Source organism: Mercenaria mercenaria, chromosome 8, assembly GCF_021730395.1.
Source record: "Mercenaria mercenaria strain notata chromosome 8, MADL_Memer_1, whole genome shotgun sequence".
Lineage (NCBI taxonomy): Eukaryota > Metazoa > Mollusca > Bivalvia > Venerida > Veneridae > Mercenaria > Mercenaria mercenaria.
Window position 1 is genome coordinate 46,914,107 of NC_069368.1, and position 13,660 is coordinate 46,927,766.

The window sequence follows — 13,660 nt, forward strand, 5'->3', positions numbered from 1 at the left end:
CAGACAAATATTCCAATGAAGTCTCATGAAGATCAGGTAGAAAATGTGGCCTTTTGAATGTAAATAATGTCTTTCTATAATTTGATCTAGTGACCTAAATTTTTACCTAGATAATAGTTACGTGACATAGATTTCATAGAGACAAACATTGTGACAAAGTTGCATGAAGATCAAGTAGAAAATGTGACCCCATTGATTGTTAAGATTTGCCCTAGTGACCTAGGTAAAGATCACAGATAACCCAGTTTCGAATCTGATATATTTCTTGAAGACAAACATTCTGACAAGTTTTTACAAAGATCAAATTGAAAATGTCACCTCTAGAGTGTTAACAAGGTTTTTCTACGATCTGACTTAGTGGCCATTTTTTTTTACTTCAGGTTAACCCATTTTAATTTCAAACTAGAATTCAAAGAGACAAACATTCTGACAAAGTTTTATGAAAATCAAGCCTTGTCCTTGTAACCTAGTTTTTTACCTCATGTAATCTAATTTTCAACTTATTCTTTATTTTATAGAGACAGACATTCTAACAAAGATTTATGATAATCAAGTAGAAAACTAGAACTATCACTAAAGGTGATGAATGTACCCCCCGCATGCACTGACACAGTACATTGCAATTTGACAAACACAAGATTGCATAATTATGTGGACTGTATGTATATAGACTGTATGTATACAGTATAGTAACAAACAACAAAGTCCCATAACTATGCAGAATATTTATCTAAAAGAATGTAACATGCACCATGCACAACTAGAGTTGGTACTGATTACTTGTGTGGAGTTTCATTAAATTGTGTGCAAGAGTTTGGTAGATTAGGCATGCACAAGATTGCACATGCAGACTGTATGTACATAGTATGTTAACAAGAAACAAAGTCCCATAACTCTGCAATTTTTGTCGCTGAAAGAACCTAACATGCCCCATGCACAACTACTGTTGGTACTGATCACTTGTGTGAAGTTTCATTGAATTGTGTCAAGGGGATGAGGAGAGATGGTGCCCACAAGATTGTGTCTATGTATATAGAATAGTAACAAACAACAAAGTCCCATAACTCTGCAAATTTTTTTTCTGAAAGAACCTAACATGTCCCATGCACAACTACTGTTGTTACTGATCACTTGTGTGAAGTTTCATTAAATTGTGTCAAGGGGATGAGGAGAGATGGTGCGCACAAGATTGTGTCTATGTATATTATAGTATAGTAACAAAAAAACAAAGTCCCATAACTCTGCAATTTTTTTTTCTAAAAGAACCTAACATGCCCCATGCACAACTACTGTTGATACTGATCACTTGTGTGAAGTTTCATTAAGTTGTGTCAAGGGGATGAGGAGAGATGGTGTGCACAAGATTGTGTCTATGTATATAGTATAGTAACAAAAAAACAAAGTCCCATTACTCTGCAAATTTTTTTTCTAAAAGAACCTAACATGCCCCATGCACAACTACTGTTGGTACTGATCACTTGTGTGAAGTTTCATTAAATTGTGTCAAGGGGATAAGGAGAGATGGTGCACACAAGATTGTGTCTATGTATATTAAGTATAGTAACAAAAAAACAAAGTCCCATAACTCTGCAAAAAATTTTTCTAAAAGAACCTAACATGCCCAATGCACAACTACTGTTGGTACTGATCACTTGTGTGAAGTTTCATTAAATTGTGTCAAGGGGATGAGGAGAGATGGTGTGCACAAGATTGTGTCTATGTATATAGTATAGTAACAAAAAAACAAAGTCCCATAACTCTGCCAATTTTTTTTCTAAAAGAACCTAACATGCCCCATGCACAACTACTGTTGGTACTGATCACTTGTGTGAAGTTTCATTAAATTCTGTCAAGGGGATAAGGAGAGATGGTGCGCACAAGATTGCGTCTACGGACAGACGGCCAGACGGACAGACAGACAGACAGACAGACAGACAACCTGAAACCAGTATAGCCCCCCTTACAACTTTGTTGTCGGGGGGTACAATAAGGTCTCTAGAGTCTTAATAACATTTTTTTATGATCTAACTTTTGTGACCTTGACCGGAGGCCTACTGATCTGGTGCATGCATTCTGAACATAGCCTCAGTGACACCTACCTACAGGTTTATGCCAAGTTTGAAATCAATATCTACTCTGACCATCAAAGGAACTAAAACTCTTAACAAATAAGCTCGAGTTTGCCTGTAAACACAAAGAACAAATTATTTCACAGGGACTGCGTGTCCTGCTCCAGCAATGGAGTCACTGATGCTTGACACCGCCAAGGTAATTTTATGCAGAAAATATAAGGAAAACTACAGTGACCATTGCTATAGTTAGCCAGGGTTGTCAAGCCATCTATACTTCTGATTTCAGGCAGTCATCCTATGAAATTCTTTAGTAAATGAGCCAAAACCTTTTCAGTCTCAAGGTTTCTGGGACTTTGACTTTTGACCTATAAAACAATAGGGGCCATTCTATCAATCATCCTGTGAAGTATGACTTGTAGGTCAAAGTGCTCTTCACTCACAGAATGGACAACATTTTTAATATTGAGGTCACTATGACCTTGACCTTTAAAAAGGGCATAATTTTATCTAAATTAAAGCAAGAGTAAAAGGAGTAATGTCATTTATACAGTTGGTATTAGTACGGCAAAGAATTGCATGTAGTTTTAATAGTTTAATAGTAGTGTATGGGTGCTTTACACCTGGCAAGCTACAGAACCAGGGAAGCTTCTGGAATTGGAGCGTCTTCTGTGTCTCGCGCTACCCTCTGACTAACATTACTAACAGTCTTCTGGAGGAGTCGCTCTTGGTGACTATAAATAGGCTTACATACAAACAAACAAACATGACACAGCAATATCTCTTGTGACATTTTTCATAGCAAGCTAAATATCAGGCACACAGCTCTGTCTTTTTATTCGCAAAATTTTCTTAGTATATCCTGAGGTCCTGAAAAATAGGGTGTTTAATGGAATTCAACATTACAGAAACAATATTGATCTGAAACTGCAGAACTCCCTAAAGACAGATATCAAATAATTCATTTCATTGTTGACAATAAATGGAAGTAATACATTAGTCTTGCTGTTTTGATGTATGAGAGCTTTTATATCAACAAATCTAGGTGTTCCCTACCTTGATTCCATGTGCTTTCAAGATCAGGTACTGTTCCATATAGGATGGGCCATTCAAACTGCTAGTCTGCAAACATAGTACACAATCATCAGTATTGACTTTATTGATACATTCCAGTATGTATGTGAAAAAAAAACTTTATATAGGAAGTAGTTAGTTAACTTTTCATTTTGCAGACTTATGTTGCAAATGTAATTAGTTCTGACAACAAGGGTGCCATAGTCACAAAATACGCTCACCAAGAGCTTGTTGAACATTTATGTGTAGTTATTTGAAAATCCATGGTTTGATATATGTTTTTAGATGGACAGACAGCAGGACACACAGATGAGTGTGGGACTCCAATATAGCCCACATATATCTCTTACCTGTGGCTATAACAAAGAAAGATAAATGGAAACAATCTTACAGTTTCACCCTACCTTTCCTTTGGATAGTCTCATTGCATTTTTCAGTGTTAGCTGGTAAGTGAGTTTTTCATTGTTTGTATCACCTTCCTCCTCTACCTCTATATCATTCTGCTCTGGTTGATAAAGTGGATTCAACTTAGCTACAGCTGCATCATTCATGATCTTACCTCTGTACAACTCTCGTAAGTTTATTTGTCCAAACTTCTCTTTCTTATATTTATTACTTTTGTTCTCATTAAAAACAGTGTCCTCAGAAAACTTCACTGTTTTCAGTTCATGGATTTCAAGGTCTGAATTTTGTCTTTTGTGTTCACATTCTGAAGTACAGGAATAATGTGAGCTGCCGTTGCTAAGGATGGATTTCAGAGTTCTGGTTGAGGAGCCAGCCTCACTGACAACACCGGGTTTTGAACTAGAATTTGATTTATTCTGTTTTTTCTTGTACAATGAAAATCCCTCAAGATTACCATCACTAGACTGATTACCTGTGTTGTCAGTACCTTCATTTGTTTCTTTTTCCTGAATCACAACATCAGAAATTGATCTAACATGTCCTTGACATTCAACTTCGCTTTCGTTAGTTTGAGCAATTTCATTCATCGATGGATCATAAGTTTCGTCTTCATTTTGCCGTACCAATACATCCATATCTGGCCAATCAGAAGAGTCTGTTTGGTACGACATACTGACTGGATTATTCTCTAAATCAAAACTGTGACAAGTAGTATCACTTTCAGAATATTTTGAAATGTAATGCTTTGTTGGTGTGTCAAGAACTGCTGAATTATGGACTAGCACTTCAGTCACAATTTCTTTATGGCATATTTGTGGGGATTCACACAGATTTGATAAGTTATCATCAGTGTTCACAATTAAACCATTAGACTTGGATATATCTTCTGAAATTGGTTCATGAAAATCACAGAGATCAGATATTTCTTGATACGCTGATTCTGGTAAGTCACTAGTAGCGACTGATATTTCAGTTTGTGAATTTTCCTTTGAATCAGTAACTTCTGGCAAAATTTCTTTTGAGTCAGACACAGTTTTTGGATTTACATGATTTGCGTCTGAATTTTTTAAAGATTCAGTTTTGGATCCTGGAATTTCACTCTTTCCTGAATTGTTGTTGTTGTGGATTTCTGTAGAAAGACTATGTTTTGGATCACTGTCTTCAGTCTGTTTTGATTCAATAACTACTTCTATTCCATCCAAAACAAAGGATTCATTATTATAACCAAGCAAACCATAATTTTTAAGAAAACCTTTAGTTTGCAATCCTTTGTCTGATTTAGTATGCACATCCTCTGTCGCATGAGGAATTTCTTCAGTGTTTGCTCTGGAATCATTTTGGTTACTCAACAATTCACTTGATGCTTTATTTGAATTTTTGCACTGTACCTGAACATCTTCCCTAGTATCATTAGACTTTTCATTTAACTGCAGATTCTTTGCTTCAATCTCACTATCATGGTTCGCATCATTTTTATCTTTCTCAATGTCTTTTCTGAAATTTTCAACAACTGCACTATGACTAATGTTATTATTATTACTTTCTGCCCAGTTTTTTCCTACAGATTGAACGATATCACCATTCTGGATTTTTCCATTCTCTGAGGTTAGAGTCTTTTTTCTGGTTCTAGGAAAAGACTCGTATGTGACCACATGTACTGGACTCATGTTTCCATTAATATCAGAATACTGGTTTGCATTGTTAACATCACTGTAAACAGGATTCACTTTCAAGTCTCTCTCCCTTTTTCCTGATAACCTTCCACCATACACAGCCTGCAAAATATAAAGTAAATCAAAGTATTTAAGTTTCTGAAGCAGACTTATGAATGTATGAGGTTCAGACAAGGGTATGAATTACAATTTTCTATAAAAAACAATAAAACAATAATTATGTAAGGTCGCAAAGCCATGAATGAAATGTTTGAATCATCCAGTGTAATCACAGACAGGAGCTGTTATTAAACATTTATACCCATAATATGTGGGCCAGTCCCATTTTAATTATCAAGATCACTATGGCCTACATCTTTGACCCACTGAACTCAAAGATATAGGGGTCATTCATAACCACAGACAATCACCCTATGATGTTTGTTGACTGCAGGCCAAAGCATTCTTATACTAGTGAGAGAAAATCATTTTCCGTCTCAAGGTCACGGTGACCTAGACCTTTGACAACTAATTTCTTAAACATTAGAAGTCACCTACTGATTGTAAGCAAGCATCGTTTGAAGGCAGTAGGCTAAAAGCTAGGTTCTATAATCACTGAGCAGAAACAATTTCAGTCTTGGGGTCACTGTGACTTACTGACCCCAAAACAACATGGGTCATCTACTGACCACAGGCTGAATCATCCTATGGAGTTTTTTAAATGAAGGCCAAAACAATATGTTTTGTGACCTTGACCTTTTATGTAATGACACCCCAAAACAAAAACAAGTAATCTACTGTTTAGCTGTGCCCTTGTGATATATAATTCCTTCACATCTGAATTTATTCAATGATACAATCACGGTCTCAGACATATTATTTCTTATAAAATGAACAAATGTGGCAAAAGCTGTTGTAAATCTATAGCATCATGAAAGCTGTTGCATCGTCTATCAAATTTTCTTCTCTAATAAACTGACATATTAATTAACTCATTAATTTTCATCAGTTTTAGTCTAGATCCGATCTATTTCTTTTTCTAAAAAGGTTACCATGGAAACAACTAGAAAATGCTTTTGATAAGGCTTCATGTCACAGCTACTTCGTTTATTAATGAATTTATCATGATTATAGTAAAAACTTCATAATCTGATTCCGTTGACAAACAATACACCTTTTGATGATATCATAATGATTAAAAAGGTAAAAGAAAGTGGATGAGGCCTTAACTTAATGTTAAAATACAATATTTATGCAAAAAAACTACAAATTGATTTTATCATGAAGATGAAGCCACTGTTATTAGAATAATAGGATAAAATCAAATTGTTGTGTTTCATCTGTAAGTATGTAAGTTGATTTGTCTGTCTATTCTAATCACCAGAGCATTGTTACAAAAATGTCTTCAGAACTACTGGGGCATGGCGCATGGCATGATGACTGAAACTACTACCCACCTCTCCCTCTACAACCCCCAGAATTCTAAAATTTATTAAACATAATCCAAACATCATAACTATTGACAGATGTGAATTATATGGATCAGCAAAAATTTTATACTCTAAACAAGAGCTGTCACTAATGGTGACAAATGCCCCCGCAGCGCCTTGACCTTTGACCTGGTGACCTTGACCTTTGACCCCAAAGTCAGTAGGAGGGGTTGTGTACTCAATAAGTACTATCAGCACATGAAGTTTGAAGGTCCTGGGTGCAGTGGTTTGCGAGTAATGTGCCTTCATGCAAAAAGTTAACGTTGTGACGAACGAACGAACTAACGAACTGACGGACAGTTGAAAACTAATATGCCTCCCTTCGGGGGCATAAAAATACATAAGACTTTAGAATACATTCAATGTACATAAGGGACTTGGGGGATTGTACAGGGGGAGGGGGGTAGTAGTTTCAGTCATGGCCATGCACCTGTGTTCAGAACAGCAAAGGATCAATATGCTAAAGTCCCCTTGTAATTTGATACAGTGTTGTAATATTTTCTGGTCCTTTGTGATCATGGAGTTAATTCAAATATACTATGAAAGAAGATCTTTAAATTTTCCGCTATGTACATATTCGGAAAAGTGACCACATCTCTGTGTGACCATGCTTTTTGATGAATCAGAAAAATCTGAGCAATTTTGGTAGAGGGTCACACAAGGGTCATTTGTGTAAAATTACTTCAAAAAAAAGGCTAATGGTTGAGGAACAGATGTCATTTGATGATTTTTCTTTTTTCAGCTCTGGCGGCCCCCAAGTACAACCAAGTGGAACCGTTAACATAATTTTGGCAGAAGACCACCAAAGGAACATCCAGGCCAAGTTTCATTATCTTCCACCTCATGGTTTCAGACGAGATGTTGTTTGAACAAAAGTGTGGATGGATAGACAATTGATAGTGAGTGACCACAATAACTCAGCATGAGTATTTTGTGCTCAAGTGAACTAAAAACTATTCAAGAGGTTAATTAGTTGACATTTCATACAATGACTGAAGACTCTGAGAGGAAATGCCATGTGCAGGAACCATAACTACAGTCGACATTGTATTAAGAGACCGCCCGAGGGACTGCTAAAAAGTGGTCTCTTAATGGAGTGGTTTCTTAATGAATTTCAGTCAAGTGAAGAGAAAAGATATTTTTAACTGTTAATATAACTGTATATATCATGATGCCACATATATGTATATAAATTTCACAAACTGAAAATTATATCTTGATTGTTCGTCAGTTCGACTGTTACAAAGGTTAATTGCATCCAGGCAGGTGCAAAATGTATTCGCTAATTACACAGGTGAAAAAATACCCGGCAGGAATTTGGTACAAAGTTGCTTAATAGATACTTTTGTTAAATATTTTTCCTGTCGGGACTCCATTAAAGTGGTCGCTGGTCGTTTAATAAAAAAGTCGTTTAATGGAATACATTTATGTACTGGAAATGTTCGGGAGGGATTTTGACCGGTCGTTTAATACAAAAATCGCTTAATAGAGGTGGTCGCAAGTACGATGTCGACTGTACTTCATTTCTTCATACAATGATTCCCCTTTGTTATTTTACTCTATCATGGCTCTTATCAGTAATATTTTTTGTATGGAATATTATTTTATGATATTTTACACTTGTAATGTATTCAACAGCAGTTGGCTATTAATAGACAACAATTATACATTGAAAAATGTCAAAATCTTCGAAATCAAGAACTTTTTTGTTGGTATCAGTCAAAATCCTCCAAACCCAGTACGTATGTGTTAGTATCGGGTATCCGTGTCATTCACAGTCAAAATCCTCCACTTACTTTAATTCACATCATTATCAATAGAAACTAATGAGAACTATGTAAACAATTGCATACCAAATCTCCCCACTTTGCAGTATCATACATTTTAACTCCTTCACAGTATATCATTTCCATAAGGAATAGAAAAACATTATCATTTATAAATGTTTAATAAAAAAATCTCCTAAATGTCTTTATTCAACTGATTTTTTGCCTTAATCCATAAATATTAGGACTCCACTTTGTCACATATTTAAATTCATGGCCAATGCATTCATCTTTTATATCTGCTCATAGGCCACAAGTTTTACATTATTTGTTTTATGGGTCTGTCGATACTATTGTTTGTTTGAAAAGTCCATTGTTTTCATTCAATATGTAACCATTTACAAAAACATTCATTACACTCTGATCTGAACAGCTAGATCTTTAACAAAGACCTAGAAAGACGGCCAGTTTCAATGCCCCCCACCCCCACCCCATCATCTCTTGAGTACTTTATTATGAAAACAAGGGTGCCATAGTCACAAAAAAATGCCCATTGAAAGCTTAATTATGCCAAGTTACATCAAAATCCTTCCATTCATGAAGAAGAAATGACCCGGACAAAGTTGTCATTCCTGTATCTGACCTTTGACCTCTAAGTGTGACCTTGACCTTAGACCTAGGGACCTGGTTCTTGCAAATGACACTCCGTCTCATGGCGGTGAACAATTGTGCCAAGTTACATCAAAATCCGTCCATGCATGAAGAAGAAATGCTCTGGATAAAGTCATTCTTGAATTTGACATTTGACCTCTAAGTGTGTCCTTGACCTTAGACCTAGGGACCTTGTTTTTGCTCATGACACTACATCTTTTGGTGGTGAACATTTGTGCCAAGTTACATCAAAATCCCTCCATGTATGAAGAAGAAGTGCTCCAGAAAAGGTTTGTGCACGCCGCTTGCCAGGCAAGGGCGTTCCCATTATACATCCTGTCTTTCAGAAAGGTGTATGAAAATATATATACTGTATTAAAGGTTTCCTATTCCTTAGTGACTGAATCGATATCTCTTTCATTAAAATTTATCAACTGTAAATCTATTGTTCAGTAAATGTTCAAACAACTATAACTGGAATATCTGTTTCCTGTATTTCTAACCAATTCTCAAGTGCCACTGAAAGAAAGTGTGAAGCAAGGAACAGATTTACGTAACGGCCTCAGCATGCTTCCCTTAAAAAAATTTTCATTTCGGTGCATTCATGCTGACTTTCTGTACTTTTGTTTATTTTCGCATTACATAGCATTTCTTTTTGCATTTGAAAAATGGATATATATGATAGCCTTTCTGGCCAAAATAAAAGCTACATATCTGAAGATGACACTCAAAGACCACTTATCCCATATAAAAATCTCACACAGGGAGCCAATAATCTGTACCAAACACAAATGCTTTTTTTTCTGTTTGACAAACTGTTTTAGAAACAAATAAGAAAAAGTATTATAACTTATGCTATGAGACTTAATTCAATCAATAACACCTGATGCATCAATTGTTTTTTCACGTTTCCCCAACAACACCTCAATCAATGAAGACATACAAATGCTCACATTATGGGTTATTCCAGATCTAATTCCTATTTCAGATAACAAGGAGCTTTGGTGACCTAAGACAGCAACTGTAATTGGAAAGTGGGTCTAACTAGAGCTATCACAGATGGTATTCATACTCCTGCCTACGGCTTGTTTGAAACAAATTCCCTACAGCAGAATCATAGAAACAACAGTTGTTAAATGTAATTAAGTACAAAATGATAAATAATTCTAACTACCGATATATCTATGATAGTGTAGCATGCACGGTCTAGCTTGGTATAAGAAATATAACATAAATTTTTCAATGTTTTGAGTAAGGACTCAGACTGTGGTAGAAGGTCAAGAATCCAGTAGTATATGGTAATATGTTCTTATTTATTATCGCCCAGCAGCTAGGCAGATTCTATAATATATCTATATTGACTTTTTCGACTCATTGGTAGCCAGGTAGGTTCTCATCTCTTTGTGGCTCTGCCCTGGTATTTATAATCTTTTATCCAACTACAATTAATAAGCGCTCAATGATTATGACGAAATCAAGCTCCTTAGTATAATGATTAACGAAGCGCGTAATTTGTCTGTAATTTGTGTATTTTCCATAATTAGAGCCTCAAACTATCATAATTAACTTACCAGTAGATAGAACTTTCTTTTCTAGGAATTCATAAAACATTAATGTTTATTTCTTTAAGTCTATCATCTAAAATACTGAATTATGACGGATCATCAGTGGGCTGAAATAGTGGTGCGAATATGACTGGGTCTAACTATTATTGGTACATATTTTAAGGTACTAGATCTTCCTAAATACCCCAGTCACACATACGGCACGGATGGCAACGTCTAGCCACGGATAGAAATGTAATAATCCATATTGATCCGTACCTGAGCCGTACGGATTGGTATGAATTGATACGGATTACTACTTTAAGGTACGGCTCAGGCACGGATCGATACGGATTTCTACGTTTCTATCCGTGGCTAGATGTAGCTATTCACGCCGTTTGTGTAACTGGGGTAAAATGCAAGATCTGATATTCATAGGATTTCCGATATTGCTATATTTATTTCCACCAATCTATTTTTATTTGAACCTATCTGACAACTTGTCTTAAACCTTATCATGCTGGACATGATTGATTCTGCCTTTGCGACCAGTGTAGATCATGACCAACCTGCACATCTGTGCAGTCTGATCAAGATTTGCACTGTTTGCCATTCAGTCAGTATCTTTTTGGTATGCATCCCTTTTAATAGTTAATGGTACTATCTAAACTGAAAGATGGACAAGTTCACAAATTTAGCAGGGTAAGGGTTAACAAGTGTTTGGGACTGGACTCCTGGCCCCAATTTCACGAAAAAACTTAAGTTATTGCTTACCTAAGTCTGTTATTTGAAATGCTTATTTTTGCCCTTTATGCTCTTCAATGTTTATTTTTTCATCTATATCAGACCCGTACATGACTATTCCATAGATCAAAACACAACAATTCTGAATTTTACAGAAAATGAAGTATAAAAATAAGAAATATACTTAAGCAAATACTTAAGTTCGCTACCTCGTGCTTAATTCGAAATATCAAATTTGCGTGACTGCAATAAGCACTACAGGCAAATACTACTAACCATAGTTTAATTAAGCTATAAATACATTGGTATAGAAAAAATCAACATTAAATAACAATAGCTTAAGCAATAGCATGATTTTAAAATAACAGACTTAACTAAGTAATTACTTAAGTTTTTTTGTGAAATTGGGTTAAAAATCTTCAAAATGGTATCAATTGACAAAATGTTACATGATGCTTTGAAAAAATTTAAAACCGGAGCAAGAATTATTTCTGAAGTGTGGACTCTGCCATATCTTTATCATTTTATTTCTTCGAAAAGAAACAAGAGGGTCATTAATCCTAAAAGCTCACCTAAGTACAAGGATTCAAGTGTGTTTGTATAACGTAATGGTACAAGTACAGAGTTAGGTTTCTTCTATGTTAGCCTATATTATAAACATGTCACACATATTTTTGAACCTAGGGCAATAATTTGAACAATTACAGTAGACAGTATAACTGTGATATCACACACCAAATATCAAGGCTCTAGCTATGAAGATTTTCAAAGTTTCTTATATATAAGCCTATAGTAGGTACATGTCACACTCAGGGGAATGGCCATTTTTGATTTTAAGGCAATAATTTGGACAATTATGGTAGAGAGTCACACCCCTATATCATATGCCAAATATCAAAGCTCTAGAGAAAAAGACTTAAAGTCTGATGGCTGAAAGCCTATTTTTAACAAAAAGACCCATAATTTATGTTAATCGAACTGGAAACATTTGAAAAACTTTGAAAGAGGACTACCCCATGGCAGCCATGTTTTCTGATGAATCGGAATAATTTGAACATTCTTGGTAGAGGGTCACATAAGGACGATTTGGGTAAAATAATTTTAAAATCGGGCAAGCAGTTTCACACAAGAAGATTTTTAAAGTTTCCACTATATAGATACATGTATAGGGAAAAGTGACAACGCCCTCTGGCATACATGTTTTTTGACGAATCAAAAAGGAAGATATTGGTAGAGGGTCACACAAGGACCACTTGTGTAAAATTATTATCTAAAAACACAAGGGCGTAGCCGTAGAACTATAACCCAGAATAATCACATATCAAAAACTGGAATCCCAGGTTAAATATAGATATTTTCATTTCTACTTTCACTTTCAAAATGTTGAAAGTAAGGCGGAAAGGTTGGCTAAACATGACCTTCTACTGGTTGTCTTCAGATTCCATATATGGCATTAACAGGAGATGATTTTATTTAGATAAAGTCCTTTCAAAAGAGTTAAACTTATTCAAACTAATTTCACTAAATGCGTAACAAGTGCTGTGATTGCCCTAGATTGCTCACCTGAGTTTCTTATAGAAACCATAACATAATATTAATATTTCCAAATGGGTTTTCATGGAATAATTTCATCAAATCTGAGAAACGTCTATGCAATGCTGCTTTAGACCAAGTTTGGTGATGATCCATCAAGCAGTTCACAAGAAGAAGTTGTTTAAATGTTTTTCTATTTTTAGCTCTGGTGACTGCTATAAACGGGGTCAAATGGAACCATCTAAAAATTATTGACAAAACTCAAAATGATGCTATAGATCAAAATAAAGAGATGTCAATCAAGCAGTTGCTTAAAAGTATTTTTCTATTTTAAGTAAAATTCCTATAATTCATTTTATATATAAAAGTTGAAATCCATGAATTGATGCTACTTTGGTCAAAATATAAATTTCGGTCAAATTTTATTTTTATTTATTTTTTTTTTTCATTAGAGTTTTATATCTACTTGATAACAGTTGGAGTATGACATCTTCATTTTAACATATAGTTTGCAATAAAGACTGGGCTTTGTGAAGAACTTGTGTCAAATATCAGTAAAGCCACAAAGAATGCTAATTCATAATTGTTCATCTTTTTGTAAGCATTTTGGAATACTCACTTCAGATTATTATTTTTGCAATTTATAGGGATAATTTTATAAAAGATTATTCAAAAGACCATCTTTTTTTTCTAACATGAAGCTTTGAAAGGAATTTAAGATCAGGTAAAAAT

The 13,660-nt window shown here is 35.0% G+C and overlaps 1 protein-coding gene across 2 annotated transcripts in view; it reads right to left on the reverse strand.

Annotated features, from left to right (window-relative positions):
• The window catches only part of LOC123566418 (RGS domain-containing serine/threonine-protein kinase A-like), a 48,435-nt gene that overhangs the window by 5,378 nt on the left and 29,397 nt on the right, over positions 1-13,660 (reverse strand). For both annotated transcript variants that reach the window (XM_045360470.2, XM_045360471.2), the window contains 2 exons: positions 3,548-5,323; positions 3,126-3,191 (listed from right to left, as the gene is read on the reverse strand). In XM_045360470.2, coding sequence (XP_045216405.2) covers positions 3,126-3,191; positions 3,548-5,323 — 1,842 coding nt within the window. The remainder of the gene's footprint in view (positions 1-3,125; positions 3,192-3,547; positions 5,324-13,660) is intronic.